General features: G+C 44.5%; 1 protein-coding gene across 5 annotated transcripts in view; it reads left to right on the top strand.

The window, feature by feature from the left end:
• The window catches only part of LOC144260035 (KAT8 regulatory NSL complex subunit 1-like), a 141,659-nt gene that overhangs the window by 3,007 nt on the left and 119,172 nt on the right, over window positions 1-19,480 (top strand). For 2 of the 5 annotated variants that reach the window (XM_077808526.1, XM_077808527.1), the window contains exon 3: window positions 18,093-18,294. The exons of 1 other annotated variant lie outside the window; for it this stretch is intronic. Coding sequence is in view for 2 of the 4 variants with exons in the window: in XM_077808524.1 (XP_077664650.1) it covers window positions 6,943-7,349 (407 nt within the window). In the remaining 2 variants the exon portion in view is untranslated. Of the gene's footprint in view, window positions 1-6,817; window positions 7,350-18,092; window positions 18,295-19,480 lie in introns of those variants that run through there. 2 more of the 5 variants (XM_077808524.1, XM_077808523.1) reach the window with 2 other exon arrangements.

The following is a 19,480-nucleotide window of genomic DNA, read 5'->3' as shown; positions in this document are numbered from 1 at the left end:
TAGTCCCCCCTCTTCAGAAGGGATGTGGACAAATTGGAGAGAGTCCAGTGGAGGGCAACGAAAAGGATTAGGAGGCTGGGGCACATACCTTACGAGGAGAGGCTGAGGGAACTGGGGTTATTTAGTCTGCAGAAGAGAAGAGTGAGGGGGGATTTGATAGCAGCCTTCAACTACCTGAAGGGGGGTTTCAAAGAGGATGGAGCTAGGCTGTTCTCAGTGGTGGCAGATGACAGAACAAGAAACAATGGTCTCAACTTGCAGTGGAGGAGGTCTAGGGTGGATATTAGGAAACACCATTTCACTAGGAGGGTGGTGAAGCACTGGAATGGGTTACTCTAGGGAGGTGGTGGAATCTCCATCCTTAGAGGTTTTTAAGGCCCGGCGTGACAAAGCCCTGGCTGGGATGATTTAGTTGGTGTTGGTCCTGCTTTGAGCAGGGGATTGGACTAGATGACCTCCTGAGGTCTCTTCAAACCCTAATATTCTATGATTCTTATCTCCCATAACTTTCATCCAACTTCACTCACAACCGTGGTAAAATCAGGCAATTCTGACTTTAGAATGCATCCAGAATGAACAGAGATGGCAGGAGTACAATGTATGGGGTGGGAAGAGAGACTTTGTGGCTTTTTGGTATTGCACTTTCATTTGTTCCTCTATCTGATTAGTAGGGAGCTTCAAATATAGCCCACTTTACACTTATTCCAGCTCTTGAATAATTATGAGAAAAATTATTTGAACCAGGTTTGGTTAGGTCTGGAGACTGGGGGACGGCAGCCAAAAATATTGAATTAGGCAACATTTATCCCTCTGAGACCTCTACAGATGGGCTTTATATGAAGTAATAAGGTTAATGAAGAGTGAGCACCTATCCTTTGGGTTTGATGTCTGAATGCTCAGGATTTTGAGGGTAAAATAGACTGTTTGAAGTAAACTTAAGAAAAGTTACTGGTTTGGAGTGGTGTAGGAAGGGGAGTTTTACTGCTTATTAACAAAGAGGGTATAATAGGGAATTGCCAGAAGGTGCCATTATTCTAAACATTAGGCATGTTCAGTGACCAGTGCTTCTCTGTTTCCTTGAAACATGCTGGCTACAGAGTACAATATTTGCCCAAGCTTCCTTTAAAATATCTTGCAGGTTTTCAATATTCCGTTTCCAAGCATTGTTAATTTCTAAGGAGTAATTCAGAGGTACCAAAGTATGACCTGAAGTCTAAATGCAGCTCACTGCTTCTTTTTCCTTGTAACTGCAAAATGAGCACAAAGCGGATCATCTTTTTGATTATTTTTTTTTTAACTGGTGCTAACGATCACCAACAATCAACTTCTATTCCCAAAATTTCAGTACTGGGCTCGAGTAAGAAACACTTATGTCTATGTATCTTCAACACACTTACCTAAGGAAAAAAACAATAACCCCCAAAGTCATAAACATGAAACTGAATCTATCCATAATGAATCAAGTTCCAAACACAACATAAGTAGTGAAAATAAATTAGATTTGTCTAAAAAAATCTTCAATTTTAGGTCTTCAGTGGCTATAGGCAGTGAAGTGTGTTTTGGGTGTGGGGGTGTGTGTGCGGGGGGAAGAATGGTAGAACAGTGCCTATATCTCACTTTCCTTGCCCCTTTTGGTGGTTCTCCTCTTTCACCTTCGATCATTAAGGCTAAGATTTTGTCATTTTTAGTAAAAATCATGGACAGGTCACGGACAACAAACAAAAATTCACGGAGCCCATGACCTGTCTGTGACTTTTACTGAAATTAACTGTACAAGTCTCCTGGCAGAAATGCACAGCCACAAGGTAGGAGTATGTGGCCATGGGGTGGGGGCGCATGGCCCTAGAGGTGGCCCCCACCGCAAGCCACGGGGCTATGTGCAGAGCATATCCCTGGCTCCAGCCCTTGCTTCAGCTGAAGCTGAAGAAGTCACAGAGGTCCAGTAAAGTCACAGAATCCGTGACTGCTGTGACCTCCGTGACTAAATCGTAGCCTTACCGATCATCATTAGGCTTCAGATTTTTCAACCATTGAGACAAATGAGAGCAATTGACGCTATTAGGCCCTGACCCTGCAAACTGCTTTAGGTGCAGCATCGGAGTCTTCACGTGTAGAACAATTTATATAATTAGGGTTTCAACACTATTATGTCAGGCTGTCTTTCAGCAGACTGCCATGTGGTCCTATATCTGGTCATTCAGGTGACTTTCTTTATAATTCTAGACTAGATATTTAAACTTAACAATGAAATAATTTCAATAGAAACTCTTACAGCCACGAGAGATGTCCTGGATGGAGTGGCAACTGAGGTCACACAGAGTTAAAATAAAATTTGTTATGCTGGCACAGTTTCTCCACCATAATCCAGGTTCCTCCAGAGTTTCCATTCTAACAGGGTTAATAAAGTTCTCTATAAACTGTATATTTTGAGTTTGAGGATTAATTTGAAAATCTTATTGTAGTTTTTGAGGTGCTTGAATTAATAGCTGAGCCGCTAAATAATAGTGACCATAAAGTAGTGAAATTTACATGTCACTGACTAGGGAGAAGAAAGATAAGTTTAAAAAGGGAGACTTCAATAAAATAAGGAATCTAGTCAAAAAGGCTATGGAGTCAAAAGTAAAGAAAACAAATGCCTTAGATTTGGCACGGATGTTTGCTATATAAGGAAACAATACTCTGAGAATACATGCATGCCTCTGAACAAAAAGGAAGCAAAAAAGTAAACCAGTATGGGTAAATTACAATGTTCAAGAGGTTATTCAAACTCAGCCAAAATCTTTCAGAATTTGGAAATCTAATTGTAGTGAAACTAATAAAAAGGAGCATAAATTAGCAGGCAATGTTGAAGACAGAAATTAGGAGGTCTAAGGTGAAATTTGAAGAGCAAATAGCTAAGGTATAAAAACAAGAAATTTTTAAAATTGATCACCAGAAAGCCTGGAAAAAAATTAAGTGTGCGGGATCACCAGGAATTAAAGGGAGCAAATAATGAAGATAAACAAATTTCACAGAAATCATTTATTTAGCTTCTCAGAATCATTCTTGATGGCAGAGAAGATGAAGGAGATATCTACTCTCTTTCGGTAATATAGATTGCTGCCAGAAGAGTTGATGCTGGAACAAATTGTTAAATTAAAAGCTGTAAAAATCACCAGGCACAGTTCGCACATCCAAGTGTTCTGAAGGAACTTAGTTACTGAGTTGCTAACAAAAAACACTAAAAACGGCTACTGTACTGGATTATTATGGCAGGTAATGTTTAACTTATCTTTAAAGCATCGAAGTTACTAAGTATAAACTTGGAACTCCACTATTTCTAGTCTCACGTTTTAGAGAGAACTTCACTTTAAGCAACAAAACATGACAAGATGTGTATTGTGCTAGGGTATTACTGTACATTTCCTGATTTAAGCAGAATGCTGCAGCCTTCCAAGAAATAGCAATATATCAGTTGTATTTTCATTATAAAATAGCCTTATGCCAATACTATTAGTGATTAAAAAAAAAAGAATCACTCTAAGTGTTTTTTTCTGATTATTGTATCAAGAAGACTAGTTCCCAATTAAAAATGATTTAAGATTTTACATTAATTTTGTACTTAACTTTGCCTAGAAGCAAATATGCTTCTCTTAAGGTTTCTCTGGAAAACAAAGCTTTTGACCTTCTTAAATCTCTCTTCTTCTGCCCCTTTTTCTTTTTATAAACAAGCACGACAAATATCATCCCAGAGAGGAAACTTTTCAGAATTATAAATGCCTGAAAATAGAAGCTAGTAATGGAAGTCTTTCCTCAGCTTTGCTAGAAAATACAGTAAAAACGAATATTGAAATAGTTTTTATCCATTTAAGTTAATAGATAATTATAAACACTAAATATTTTCCCAGAATGAAAGGCTAAGAACAACAGTTAGGAATTTAATCAGATATGACTCATGTTATAATAATCTTTATAACCCATTATGCTAGTAGAGGAAGTTTGTCATGAGCCTCTTTTAAACCAATAAAATGTAATATAGTTTACTTTTGTACCAGTAGAATTTCAGTCAAATAAAATTGTTGTGGTCCCTTCCCAAAATAAATTTAAAAGCTTCTGATGACCGCATGTGGAAAACTTGCTTCTTTTTTGTCACAGAGTCCACTTCAAAAAGCAGGTGTTCTTTGGCTGTCTCATGACTTTTTTTTTTTTTTTTTAAAAAGACTTTTAGACTGTCAGTTTCTAAATGATGGCTGTTCCGATTTTCTTGGTAGACTAATTTTTTTCTTCTTAATTTACTTGTATTGCACCTAATTAATACTCTTATTGAACTAACTTAGTCACCTAACTGTTCAGAGTAACACTGTTTATCTGTTAACTAAGTGTGTGGTCCCATGCAAAGGATACATGTCTGTGAGACAAAATTGAATTTTACTCGCAGTTCTGCTGCTATGTTGACTTACTGAGTCGCCTTGGACAAGCTGCTTCCCCATGGTAAAATGAGGATATTTGACTAGCTTGGTAATATGCCTTTGAGATCTATGAATGGAAAGCTTTTGTTATGCTCAGTGTTTATGGCTTTAATTTTCATGTTTGCTCTAGGGTTTGTCAAATCTCCAAGTCCTCACTGTTCCTGATCAAATGTATACAATGAAAAGACCTTTTAAAGGCACTGTTTCTGTGAGTAAATCAATCTCCTACAACCCTTTCACACATACACCTGCCTTCCAGGATGTTGATTTTTCTACTGTGATCCCAGTCTGTTGCCTTTATATAAACTGAATATTGGCAACCCCAGTTTAAAAAAAATAATCATGAGATTGGCAGCAAAATTAATACATTAAAAACATTGATTTTGGTTTGTCTTGATTTTTGAACTCACACTGCCCACCCCAAGTGTATTTGTGACAATTAGTGTTGCCATTGCTCCCAAACGTATTAAGGTAACTTTTGATCTCCATTGGAGGAGCTCTCACCCCCACATTTGCCTGTCTTCCTCAGTTGTCTATTAGTTCTGCCCCCCTCTCCCAACCTCCAGCATCAGTTCTGCCTTCCCTCCCAGCCTCACCCTCTGCTCCTCTTGCAGTTCCTGGAGCTCTTCATCCCTGTCCCAGGGTTGTTGGGGTGTTGTTTTTTTGAGGGGGAGATGGCAGTACAGAGGCCTGCAGCAGGATCCCCTTCTTTTTCCCCTTCCAAGCTGGAGGTGGGAGCAGCTCCAGGGACTCCTCGCCTCTCTCACTCACCATTCCCAGCTCCAGTGTTGCAGGAAGGGAGAGGGGAGGAACAGAAGAGCTGCCCTGTTATCTATTGGAGGGAAGGAGGGTGCAGCCTGAGCTGTTGGGCTCTAACTGTTCTCAGTTTCCCTCCTGTGAGACTTGTCAGCTCCTGGAGGGTGGGGAGCTCTACTAGCTTCTTGCAGTGGCTCCCTATGGCTTCTCTTCCTCCAGAGGCGGGGGCAGTGGGGAAAGCAGCCATATAAGGGGGTTTCCTCAAGATAGAAGTGAAATATGTGAGAGGGCTGGAGCTTTTTAGAATGATTGAGACTCCAGCCAAAGTCACCAGTGTTGCAAAGAAATTGGGAGAGTTGGCAACAATGAAACTGAAAATAGTGCACGACTCTGAGTTGCCCAGGTGGCAAGTCCCAGAGAGTATTCCTAGGTAGTTGCTGAACCTGGATGTTTGGTTTGTTGGCTGGATAAAAAGTCAGTTGATGATTGAGGTTGGGCTTGTGTTTGAAGCACAGAGAGAAATGTGTGGTACTCTAACACCAATATCCTGCTCTTATGTCTGCTTGTAAATAGAGAAGGAAGAAAAACTGTCAGGGTCTCTGTAGCACAAAGCTAGCTGCTTTGCTTGTATACAATCATGAAGTGCTTAAAGTGTGTATGGGGGGGCTATAAAGATGTGGGAGCAACAACAGCTTGGGTAAGACAATGCTTAAAGTACATTCCCTTCAGAACTGTCTCTTTTTTAGAGTAGCAGCCGTGTTAGTCTGTATCCGCAAAAAGAACAGGAGTACTTGGGGCACCTTAGAGACTAACCAATTTCTTTGAGCATAGCTGTAGCTCACGAAAGCTTATGCTCAGATAAATTGGTTAGTCTCTAAGGTGCCAGAAGTACTCCTTTTCTTTTTGAGCATAAGCTTTCTTGGGACCCCTTGCCATCTCTACCTTAAAGCACTGGAATCATGCTAATCCCTTTTTGCTGCTCTGCTTGCATTCAGGGCACGGAACAAAGGTGAAGCCCCAGGGCCTGGTTGACTTCCTTGCAGAGGTGAGGAATTAGGTTGGCTGTGTAGCCCCTCCACTGGGGAAACCAGCAAGTGAGGGCAGTCAGCGACCCCTTTTCCCCGTCCAGCTTTATATCTCCTCGGCTGTACCTACTTGGCGGGATGGGGGGAAATAATACTTGCGATTGGTACAGCGAGCTGTCCATTTCTCCTTCATTATGTGGTTGAAGGAGATGTCTACTCTGATTGGATAGAATTCCCCCAGTGAAGGAGAGTATATGGGGTGGCGGAGATAGTAGCAGAAGAACCAATCAGAACAGAGTGGAGGTGCCCCCCCCCCCCAGTGAGACTGGAGTTGTTGACGGCGACAGCCCGGTGCAGGCGCAGATACAATGAAAAGAGGAAGACGGGGTCTCCGAGTGCGCTTGCGTAGAGTGGGAAGCGTGGGGACGGCGCCATGAGTGGAGACGATGGGGTTGGTGTGCGCATGTGCTGGGCCGGCGGGGGAGGGGAGCGGTCTGCCTGCGTGGGGCGGAGGGCGGTGGATATGCGCGTGCGCGCGGTGGTGGGCCTGACTGGGCGCCCTGACAGAGGCGGCGCCCTGGGCGCTGTATTGTCCGGGCTCGGCCGTGGGGAGGCGGCTGTGGAGGGAAAGAGGAGCCCGCCAGAACCTGCTGCTCCTATGGAGAGCCCGGGCCCCCCGTGAGGCGTCGCTCTCGGTCCCGTTCGGTCCCCGCATGGCGGCGGCCATGGCCCCAGCGCTCCCCGAGCCGCCCTCCGAGGTGCCCCCGGGCAAGGAGGCAGCGGCGCGGGGCCGCCAGGCAGCGCTGTGGGGACGGGCGCGCAGCCTGTGCCGGAGGCTGCGGGCGCTGCAGGCTCAGCAGGTGGAGCGGCACGTTCGGCAGCAGCTGGCCGGGCTGATGCGGTACATGGGGCGGGCGGCTCCCGCCGGCCTCCCTCGCGTCCTGGGGCCTGACCTGCGGCAGCTGGCGGCCAGCGCCACCGCCAGGCTCCGGGCCGCCCAGGGGGCTTGTGACTCGGACGCCACCGACAGTAGCAGCAGTGGCGGCTCTAGCTGCGGTTCCGGGGGGGAGACTGATAGCGAAAGCCCGGAGGAGGAGCGACCCGTACCGGCCCCTGCAACGTGAGTAACGGGGGCTGCTTTGTGGCGGGTGGGGGCAGTTACCGGATCGGGGCTGAGAGCTACGAAGTTACCCGCCCTTCTCGCAACTTGGGGCCTGAGGGAAGTGGCGGGGTCATCCCGGCGCGTGGGCTTCTCTCCCGTAGCTGTGGCGAGAGTTTTCCTGAGGTGGATTTAAAGTGCTGTGAGTCACTTGGCGCTTCTCTGCCGTGCGCGCTGCAAAAGCCTTCCTGGTGGGAAGGAGATGCTGTGACAACCACAGCGACGTGAAAGCCGCCGCCGCCTGAACTGCTCACAGCAAAGCCTAACTCCGCATCTCCTCCTGCGAGACGGGAATCTGCGTCGCCAACTTCTCCACGGCTTCCCGCCCCACCCGCTATCAGTCAGACTTATAACCTTGAGGTTACCGGCTCCTCCTTTAGACTCTATCACCAGATGTGCGCATTCATACAACTCACCGCTTCCTTACTGATCCTGCTCTCAGAACGCTGATTCTGGCCACGTTCTCTCACATGAGTGAATAAATAAATGCTTTGTCATAACCAACGTTTCCCTTAAGTACCTTATCCATAGTTTCAGATTTAAGTTTTCAAACAAACCAACCCACTTCATGCTTATTTTTGTAGAATTGCTTCAGTATTATAATGGTTTTGGCTGGGTTTTCTGAGTAACTAGCATATATAATTTAGTCATCCAATTTATTTAATTTTCCATTTTCAGGTAAAATAAAACATTGGGCAAAAAGAACACAAAGTATGAATTTTCAGTAATAGAAGAGTATGGCTTTGTAATAAATGCACTGAGCTAGAGGGAGATCTTGGTTCAATTACTGGTTCTGCCATAGATTTCTTGTGAGAGCTTTGGTGTCACTATTTGCCTCATTTTACCTAATTTAAATGCAGATACTTTCCTATCTCATAAGGTTGTTGTGACATTCTTGAATACTATCCTGATAAGTGTTCTATCAAAACCTAGATAGAATCATAAAGATGCTTTCTTGAAGCAAGGAACAGTACAGTAACCAACATCTTAAGACCATCACATAGGGCTTTTGAATAATTTTTTTAGGCCAAAACGGTCTCTTCAGATTGTCAATTTATGTGTTATCAGTAATCTGAGAATTAGGATTCTGGTTTGTGGTGTTTATATTGTAATGTATAGATTTGTTTAAAATATCATTGAATTATTTTCCATAGTGCTGGTAGAATGTGTGTCTCTTCACAGGTTTCAAAGTAGCAGCCGTGTTTGTCTGTATCCGGAAAAAGAAAAGGAGGACTTGTGGCACTTTAGAGACTAACAAATTTATTAGAGCATAAGCTATCATGAGCTACAGCTCACTTCATGATGATCACATGGTATGCATCCGATGAAGTGAGCTGTAGCTCACGAAAGCTTATGCTCTAATAAATTTGTTAGTCTCTAACGTGCCACAAGTACTCCCTTTTTCTTTTTGTCTCTTCACAGACATTCAGGGCGAGGAGTTCCCTGCCTAAAGAAGCGTAATAGTTGGAAAAGATCAAAAACAGGCCATGATTTGTGGGGTGAAAAGTACAAAAGGGAGAGAAACAAAGAGAACCTTCCTGTTTAAAATAAATAAAATTGCCCCTTTCTGAAACTCACTGTTCCTTTTGAGCATAGAGATCTTGAAAGACCACTGTCCTTGTCAACAAACAACTTTCAGCATAGTGAAATTGGGATTTTTTGGACTTATGTTACAAATTAAAACCACCAAGTTTTTCATACTGTTAATTTAGTAATTAATTGGCTTTAATAGAGGTCATATGTGTGCTTTGAAAGTATTGCATATTTATTACAAGCTATTATTTTTGCTTTCTAGGGAGGAAGTGACTAACAGGCTGGACAGTTGCTTAGTTTGGCATGTAGAACCAAAGATACAAACAACAGTTGTAGGATGTATTTAGAGAACTCAGCAAAGTTTCAATATTATGTAATCTATCCTGTGAAGAAGTGACTGAAAAAAGTGTCATGGTGGATAATCAACTAAACATGAGTTCCCAGCTCACTGCTGTAGCCAAAAGGGCTAATACAGTCCTTGAGTGCATAAACAGGAATTTCGAGTAGGAATAGAAGGGTTATCTTTCTTCGGTGTCCACAATTCAGAAAGGGTGGTGATAAATGGGAGAGGGTTCAGAGCAGAGCCGTGAGAATGATTAAAGGATTAGAAAATCTGCCTTACAGTGACAGACTCAAGGAGCTCAGTTTTTTTAGCTTAACAAAAAGAAGGTGTAGGGGTGACTTGATTACATTCTGTAAGTACCTCCATGGGGAACGAATATTTAATAACGGTCTCTTCAATCTACCAGAGAAAGGTATAATCCCCAATCTGCGGCTGGAACTTGAAGCCAGACAAATTCAGATTGGAAATAAGGCAGAAATTTTTGAGAGAGTAAGTAACCATTGTTTCAGTTTACCAAGGTGTGTGGTAGATTCTATAACTGGATATTTTCCTGGAAGTTATTTTAGGAATATTCTAGGAATTATTTTGGGAGCATTGTGTGGCCTGTGTTATATAGGAGGTCAGAGTAGATCGGGGTAGGCAAACTATGGCCTGGGAGCCCCATTCAGCCCTCCAGATGTTTTAATCCGGCTGTTGAGCTCCCGCCGGGTAGCACAGTTGGGGGCTTGCCCCACTCTGCACAGCTCCCAGAAGCAGTGGCATGTCCCCCCTCCGGCTCCTACCCAGAGGGGCAGCCACAGGGTTCCGCACACTGTCCCCCGCACACTGCCCCTGCAGCTCCCATTGGCTGGGAACCGTGACCAATGGGAGCTGCAGGGGCGGCACCTGCAGACAGGGCAGCACGCAGAGCCACCTGGCCGTGCCTCCATGTAGGAGCCAGAGCGGGGGGACATGCTGCTGCTTCTGGGAGTCGCGTGAGGTAGGCGCTGCCCAGAGCCTGCACCCCGACCCCGTGCCACGACCCTGATCCCCCTCCAAATTCCTCAATCCTAGCCCACAGCACCCTTCTGCACCCTCAAGCCTTTATCCCCATCCCCACCCCAGAGCCCACACCCAACCACCCCTTCCCATACCCTGAATTCCTCATTTCTGGCTGCACCCCCATCCAGATCCTGCACCCCAACCACGAATTTCGTGAGCATTTATGGCCTCCCATACAATTTCAGGACCCAGATGTGGCCGTGGGGCGAAAAAGTTTGCCCACCCCTGAACTAGATGATCACAGTGGTCCCTTCTGATTTTGGAATCTGTGAATCTATGATAATGATATTGATCATTTACTGATCAGAGCACAAAACTTGGAGACAGGTAATCTTGGTTCTGTTCCTATCACTGACACAGTTGGACTATAGCAGAGTAACTTAAATATATGTGTCAGTTTCCCCTGTCAATTAGGGCTTACTGATGTTCAAGTGTGTTTTAGGGCTGTAATTAACCTTTAAGTACTTTGAGATGGTTGGAAAAGAGGGCTCTTTTTAACTGCAGATTTTTATGATGCACATAATCCTACAGATTAGGCTGCATCATCAGTTTCTTGAATGATCCTCTTCCTTATGTTTATTTTCCAGTTATCTAGTGAGGTGAGTATTCTATTTCCCCCTGTGGTAATTTATTAGCTAGAAGTGGATGGAAGGGAATCATTGTCGAGAGGCAGCATCCTTCTAGAAAGCGGTCTCCACCCTCCATCCACCACATAGAGGATGCTAAAATTCTTACTAGGGTGCTGCACCTCTGTCCTGCTCAGCAGTTTAATCTTCTTTATAAGCCTCTGATTAGTAGGTGTCTGATAACATCACTGTCCTGGTTCTGCCTAGCACAGGGGTGGGCAAACTACGGCTCGCTGGCTGGATCCAGCCCTCAAGCTCCCGCTGGGGAGCGGGAGCTGGGGCTTGCCCTGCTCCAGTGCTCCAGCTGGGGAGCAGGGTCAGGGGACTCACCACACAGCTCCTAGAATCCATGGTGTGGCCCCGCTCCAGCTGGAGCACAGGGTTGGGGGAAGCACTATTTGGCCTCCAGAAGCCTCGGCATAGCCCCATTCTGGCACTCCAGCCAAGAGCGCAGGGTCGGGGGCTGCTCCACGCAGCTCCTGGAATCTGTCCCGCATCTCCACTTCTGTACACCCCCGCTCCGGCCTGTACATGCTCCAATGGATGGTGCAGTATGTAGAGCCACCTGGCTGCACTTCCACATAGGAGCCGGAGAAGGGACATGCTGCTGCTTCCAGGAGCCGCTTGAGGTAAGTGCCATTGGGAGCCTGCACCCCTGAGCCTCTCCCCACCCCCTGCCCCAGCCCTGATCCCCCTCCCACCCTCTGAACCCCTCGATCCCAGCCCGCAGCACCCTCCTGCTCCCCAAACCTTTCATCCCCAGCCCCACCCCAGAGCCCGCACTCCCAGCCAGAGCCTGCCCTGATCCCCCCCTGCCCTCCAAACCCCTCGGTCCCAGCCCAGAGCACCCTCCTACACCCTAAACTCCTCATCCCCAGCCCCACCACAGAGCCCACCCCACCGCAACCCGGACCCCTCACACTTCCCCATCCCAGCCCGGAGCCCCCTCCTGCACACTGAACTCCTCATTTCTGGTCGCACCCCAGAGCCAGCACCCCCAACCAGAGCCCAACCCCAATTTTGTGAGCATTCATGGCCCGCCATACAATTTCTATTCCCAGATGTGGCCCTCGGTCCAAAAAGTTTGCCCATCCCTGACCTAGCAGAACTCCTTGGCTGTTGTGAGGAGGGGGGAATCTTTGATATTCCGTCCTTTCTATCCTATGTCCATGACTCTTCCAGTGAACATCTCCAATTGTCTCAGTTGATCCTCTGAGGTTTCACAAGTATCAGCAAAGTGAAATTGACCTGATTGTTTGTCAGTTTCCCTGCACTCCTCAGAACTGCCTAGCAGCAGTGATAAATAAGTTATAATGGCAAGCACTAGAAAGCTATTCATGTGAGTTAAGAGGACCCAAATAAAGAAGGCTGGAAGAGGCAGAGCAATAGATGGAGAGATTCATCTGCTAGGAGGTTAAGGAAGGGGCTGAATAGAGCACTCTTGCCGAAGAAGTCAGGCCTTCTGGGGGCCGGGAGGCTTTTCCCTCCTAGTGGGTAGGGGATCTTCAAAACTGATGACTTAATAACCAGAAGTAGATATAAAAGAACTCCTGAGCAAAGGCCCAGGATCAGAACCTTGTTGGAAATTCCAGGATTCTTCCCACCAGCTTTTTGGTTGGCAGAGGTGGTGCTGCGCTGCTTACCCTCCCTGGAGAGGTGGGGCTTATGTTTCATATCGGCCTCTGCGTAGTCGGTGTCTGCAAAACTTCTAATCTCTGGGGATTTGCTGTATTTGAAGTGGTATTCCATGTTAGTTTTGTTACACTACATGCATCAAGAGGGAATCTCCTTTTGAACCTAATTTTGTATTGCGTTTTTTTGTGTTCTGAAAAACTTTAGGAGACTATGGTGTGGAGGTAGTACATGCTCTAACGTTGCCTTTGTAGTAAAATTATTTTAAAATATTTTCTTTTTGTTGAAAGAAACAAACACTTAACTAATCCTTGAAGCTGTCAACAAATATGGACAAGGGTGATCCAGTGGATATAGTGTACTGGAACATTCAGAAAGGTCACTTATCAAAGGCTCTTTAGCAAAGTAAGAAGTCATGAGATAAAAGGGAAGGTCCTCTCATGGATTAGTAACTGGTTAAAAGACAGGAAACAAAGGGTTGGAATAAATGGTCATTTGTCACAGTGGAAAGAGGTGCTGGGACCAGTGCTGTTCAACAAACTCATAAATGATCTGGAAAAGGGGGTAAACAGTGCAGTGGTAAAGTTTGCAGATGATACAAAATTACTCAAGGTAGTTAAGTCCAAACTAACTGAAGAGTTACAAAGGGCTCTCACAAAACTGGGGGACCAGGTAACAAAATGGCAGATGAAATTCATTGTTGATAAATGCAAAGTAATGCACACTGGGAAAATAATCCAACCTATACATACAAAATGATCAGGACTAAATTAGCTGTTATCACTCAAGGAAAAGATCTTGGATTCATCAAGGATTGTTCTCTGAAAACATCTGCTCAGTGTGCAGTGACCATCAAAAAAGCGAACAATGTTAGGAGCCACTAGGAAAGGAATAGATAGCACAGAAAATAAAATGCCACTATAGAAATTCATGGTCCTCCCATACCTTGAATACTGCATGCAGTTGGTTTGCCCCATCTCAAAAAAGATATATTAGAACTGGAAAACGTACAGAGAAAGGTAACAAAAATGAAATAGCTTCCATTTGAAAGAGATGAAAGACTGGGATTGTTCAGGTTGGAGAAAAGATGAGGCTGAGCGGGGGATACAGTAGAGGTCTATAAAATCATGAGTTGTATGAAGAAAGTGAATACAGGAGTGTTGTTTACTCCGCCACGTAACACAAGAACCAGGGGTCACCCAATGAAATTAATAGGCAGCAGGTTTAAAACAAACATAAGGAAGTACTTCACACAATGTAAATTGTAGAACTCATTGCCTTTGGGATATTGTGAAAGCTAAAAGTATACCTGGGTTCAACAAAGAATTAGGCCTTGTCTACGCTACAAAGTTTTGTCGACAAATAAATAAAACCACCCTGATGATAGACATAAGGCTTTTTGTGCAAAATTTTTGTTGACAAAGTGCCAGAGTAGACACCACGCTGGTTTTATTGCTTTAATTGGCCTCCAGGAGGTGTCCCACAATGCCCATTGTGTCTGCCCTGGTCAACAGTTTGAATTCCACTGCCCTACAGCCAGGTAAACAACCATCTGGCCCTCCACCTTAGAAGCCCTGGGAATTTTTGAAATTCCATTTTCTGTTTGCTTGGGGTGGAGAGGTCTGATCACATCTTCCCAGATGATCATGGCAGGTTATTGCAGCAAACGCTCTCCAGCTTGCACCACTGTGGAGCTGTTGGATCTGATCAGTATGTGGGGAGGGGAGGCTGTGCAATCCCAGCTGTGCTTGAGCTATATGAATTGGGATGCCTACAGGCACATTTCTCAAGACTTTTGTGAAAAGAGCTATTATCGGGACACTCTGTAGTGCAGAGTGAAGATAATAGAGCTGAGGCAAGCATACCATTAGGTGAGGGAGGTGAACCCTCACTCTGGTGCTGTACCTAAGACCCGTTAGCTCTATAAGGAGGTGGACACTATCCTCAGTGGCGACCCCACCGCCAAGAGCCCCATGGATACTTCAGCGGGTCTCTGAATATTATCCTCATTGAGGTCTAACTTGCCATAAAAGCATTGCCAGCGCACCTTTAATCTGCCAGAGGCACATTCCACAGTCATCCAGCACCTACTCGGCCTGTTGTTGAACTGCTCCTTACTGCTATCCAGGTTTCCTGTGTAAGATTTCATGATCCATGGCTGTAAGGGGTACGCCAGGTGTCTAGGATCACTATGGGCATATCAATATCCCCCACTGTAATCTTCTGGTCTGGAAAGAAAGTCCCCGCTTGTAGCTTTCTATACAGGCTGGTGTTCCTGAAGATGCATGCGTCACCCACCTTTCAGGACTACTCTGCATTGTTATCAGTGAAACGCCCAGGGTGATCCACAAGCGCCTGCAACACCATGGAGAAGTACCCCTTCCTATTGATGTACTCAGTCACAAGATGTTCTGGTGCCAAAATTGTAATGTGTGTGCCATCTATAGCCCCTCCACATTTAAGGAAACCCATCTTTGCAAAGCCTTCCACTATTTCACACGCATTTCCCAGAGTCACAGTCCTTCGTAGCAGGATGTGATTTATTGCCCTGCACACTTATGTTAATACATCCTCAGTGGCTGACTTCTCAACTCCAAACCTGTTGCAGTCTGGAGTCGCCAGCTTCCACACAGTGCCACACGCTTCTCTAACAATAGGGCAGCTCTCGTTCTGGTGTCCTTGCACCGCAGTGTTGGGGCGAGCTCTGCCCATAGTTCCAGGAGGGTGGCTTTCCACATCGGAAAGGTCTATAGCTGCTGCTCGTCATCCCACACCTGTCTGATGATGTGATCCCATCGTTTAGTGCTTGTTTCCCGAGCCCAAAAGCGACCCTCTGCAGCTGTTCTGAGAATGCCAAAAGCAATCTGAAGTTGCTCTTATCCATATTACACAGCATGTCAGGCATCTGGGAGTCGTCTTCAGTTAGGAACTTCGTGATTAACTGCACTGCCATCTGCAGTGTCTTCATGACAGTTATCAGAGCATAGGAGAGCAGTGCGGAATCCATTCCTTCTCACAAAAATGCCGGGGTGCACAGCAAAGTAGGGCCATTTGAAAAATGCCATGAAAGAAAGCTGGAAGCCTGTGGAATGCTGGGACAGAAAGCAATGCATCACGGGACACTGAGCCCGGTCCCAAGATGTGCTGCAATCCGCTCCGTTATCCCACAAGATATAACGGCAGAAGGTGTCGAGCTGGACTGTGGGATAGGTAGTCACAGTGTACTGCTCATACTGTCGATGCTAGTACCCCAAGTGTGGACGCGCTTTGCTAACAGAGTGTGAACTGCAGTACCAATATTTATTATAGTTCTTTTTGAGTGTCGGCATGACTTCTGTCAACAAAACTCTGTAACGTAGACAAGACCTTAGATATGTTGAAGGAGGATAGGTCCATCAATGGCTATTAGCCATGATGTGGTTGTGTCCCTGTGTGTTCCTAAACTTCTGACTGCTAGAAGCTGGGACTGGATGATCATATGGCTCACTCGATAAATTGCCCTGTTCTTTTCACTCCCTCTGAAACATCTGGCACCAGTCACTATGAGAAGACCGGATACTGGGCTACATGGACCATTGCTCTGACCCAGTATGGCCATTCTTACATTTTTAATTCTGCTTTTGCCAAAAACAGTATTTTCGATATTACTTAAGGTTGTGAGATCAAGTTAGGCCATGCCAAAGTTAAGGCTGCCTAGGAAAATTTATTTTGCCCTTCTTGTGTGTATGTGTTATGATACTCTGAACTATATGATCACACATTTTTTTTCCCCCCACAGGACCTCTCTCATTCAGTACATAGGAAGGATAGTGTTTATTTGAGGAGCAACTATTCAACGTTTTGTTTTATCATAGTCTTCCAGAGTTTGGCCCCATGCCTTATTTAGTGCACACTATACGACTATTTCCATGTTGGTTTTTTGATGTTTGTTAGTAGCTGTGTGTTTCATAAATACTAACTTACTTTCAAAACATGCCTGTAAACATGAGATGAAGTAGCTGCATTCTGCAGCTGGAGAACTGATGCACTGAGAAATTAGTGGACACCTTTGATCTTAAGTTTGGGTGCGCAATTTGAGAGGCTGAGGGCTTCATATTTTTCAGAGTATGTAGCATTATATAACACTTTCTATGTTCGGAGCACGTCTCCATTTGACTTCAGATGCAGCTATACAGTGCTTAACATTTCTGCAGATTCAACCCCATGGTCTAGAGTTGGGCACCCAGAAAATGAGATTGCTTTAACCATGAAAACAACCTTTCTCTTCATGCAGTCCTTTGCCTCCTGCACTAAACACATTTCAGCTTCAGCCACAAATGAGACAGGGGTTGTACCAACAGCCTCTTTCAGTACATAATCCTGATTCATTCCTAGAGCATGGTACTTTCTGTGCACTGAATGAGGCAAAGATCTTATGGCAAAAACAGTCACGTAATTAGGACTGCATAATAATGCATACGCACAGGGGAGTCGAATTAGGTTTGCACATGCAGTGTTAATTCTGGCATTTCATAACTTGAGTACTTGAATTTACCATCTTAACATTCTATTAATGTATGCTTTTGTATGTAATTCTCTGGTGTGGTGTGTGCGTGTGTGGGCTTTTGTTTTTTAAACTAAACTTAATGGAATGTTTTGTGTGGAATCATTGACACGCATTTTTTTTTTTTCCATCGGATGTGATGAAACTTTTAAATCCATAGCACAACCACTTGGGTAACAGAGTAACTGATGGCTGTAGTAGTTTCACATAAAGGCAGATGACCAGCCGCTAGATGAGGATGAGACTCACATATAGCAGTTAGTTTCACAGATATTTGCTGACAGAGGAATGTTGAGACTGGAATCTTGAATTCTGTTCTGGAGAGGGGTGTCTCTAGTGGTCATAGTTTCTTGTGCATTATCTCCCTCCCTAATCCTGATACCCTTCTGCCCTTGTTCCATACTAGATGATCACAATGGTCCCTTCTGGCCATGGAATGTATGAATCTGTCTGTCAACACCGCTCTGCTCTCAAGTCTTCATGGCTATCCTGTCCTGGGCTTCTCATCTAACATCTCTCCCCCGGCCCCTTTCCACTGGTTTCCAGTACCATCTTTTTGCCAAGTCAGTCCCAATCCTTCCCCCCTCCACCCTTGCAGCACCTTGTCTCCTCCCAGTCTCTCTCTATGCACAGCCCCTGCCAGGCATAGTCTTCTCTCTTCTCCACTCTGATTGCTTGTCTTCGCATGTGCCACCCCTCCTCCAGTACAGCTCTTGTTCCCTCCGTATTAGTCATGTTGTGTCCTCCTCCACCCTGTCCGGGTGTCAGCAGAAAGATAATTAAGAAAGTTTTGTACCTGGTGCAATGACCCCCAGCAGTCCGAAACAGTGATTGTAAAGTAATTCCTTCTCAGCCGCAGGATGGAGCATTCCCAGTACAGATAATCTCTGGATAATTTAGCTGCCAAACTCTTAAGTCTGCTGAACACGTGCAAACTGAGACTTTTTCAAAGGCTGATAACTGCCAAATTTGGACTTTTTTCACAGGAACAGGAAAAGGCACATCCCTGATAAAAAGCATCTTATAATGGGAAGTATCAAGCAACCTGAACTCTAGGAGGAGCTGGTAATGCCACCTATAATGTGACTGAAAATGGCACATTCTCAGTCAGTCGTATGATTACTAGTGATGTAAAGTGCCTTAAGCGCAATGTGTCTGTCTGCAGATACCAGTGAAGCAATCTCAAAGGTAATTTTCAGAAATTCCTCTGAGGGTACTGATGGGGGAAAAAGCTGGGGGTGCGATATTCAGCAGTCCTTAGCTGGTGCCTTTAAATGGACACAACTTAAAAAATATTGCAAATCTTTTATCCAATTTCACATGAGAATTTGTTACTAAAACAGATGCTAACAATCTCTCTTCTTGGCGTGTGCTTTGTATTTATGAGAGAGGGTGCATGAAGTCAGTTTTGATTTCTGTATCGTCAGATTTACAGTGTTACTTTCTTACACTCTTGAGAGGCTGTAAACATGTAGATGAGCTCTGAAAACAATGAAAGTCAACTTAGTTGCTGCTATGTAATAAACTTATGAATTTTGAAATATTAATATAGCATTGTAGAGATTTATTTTAATGGAGGACCTTTTAAATTGATAATTAAATTGAAATTTTAAAATACAATTCACTCTTTTCTTGACTGGGAATTTACATAGGGATATGACAAATCTGAATGAGTCTATGTACTAAGTAATGGTTGCTATTGTCTGCATATATTTGATATTAATTCATTGTTTTTTAGGGACAAAATCTCTTCCATATCAGGACTGTGTCACTCTGAGTTACTACTCTAAGTACAGTGAGCAAAACTAATTAGCTGATAGGAATTTGTATGCTTCTCTGTTTGTTCATACTTTGAAGCCTTATTGCCAGCTAGCTATGCCTGCAGGGAAACTGATTTTCTAGCTCTGCCTAGCAATCATTTTCATATTGCTCTACTTAAAATAAGAACACTCTCTAGAAGCTAATTATACTGTAGATGTTGGTTTTGTCACTGCAGTGTAATCTTCTGAGCTCCAGGTGGAAATGATGCCGGCTTAATGGATGAAATATGGAAGTGGGAACCAGCAAGCTGAGTTCGAATCCTGCTTTAGAGACACATCCTCTTGCAGCAGGACAATGACAATCAAATGCAATTGGGTGTGCCTCTTATGTAGAGAATTTAAAGAATTTGAGGTTCCTAGCTTTAACGTGATTGATGCATGATATGTAGTAGTGTAACTAGGACTTGATCAGAGGCTCCAGGAAGTCTTCTCAGCAGTTGAAATGTGATTGAGTCATATATAGTATTTGATATCTAGGAGGAGGTGGTATCACTTCAGAGTTGACTTTACTTCCCTTAATAATGAGCATCAGATTTGGTGAGCTAGCAAAAATT

This window comes from Eretmochelys imbricata, chromosome 2, assembly GCF_965152235.1.
Source record: "Eretmochelys imbricata isolate rEreImb1 chromosome 2, rEreImb1.hap1, whole genome shotgun sequence".
Classification (NCBI taxonomy): domain Eukaryota; kingdom Metazoa; phylum Chordata; order Testudines; family Cheloniidae; genus Eretmochelys; species Eretmochelys imbricata.
This window is presented reverse-complemented; position numbering and strand designations above follow the sequence as displayed.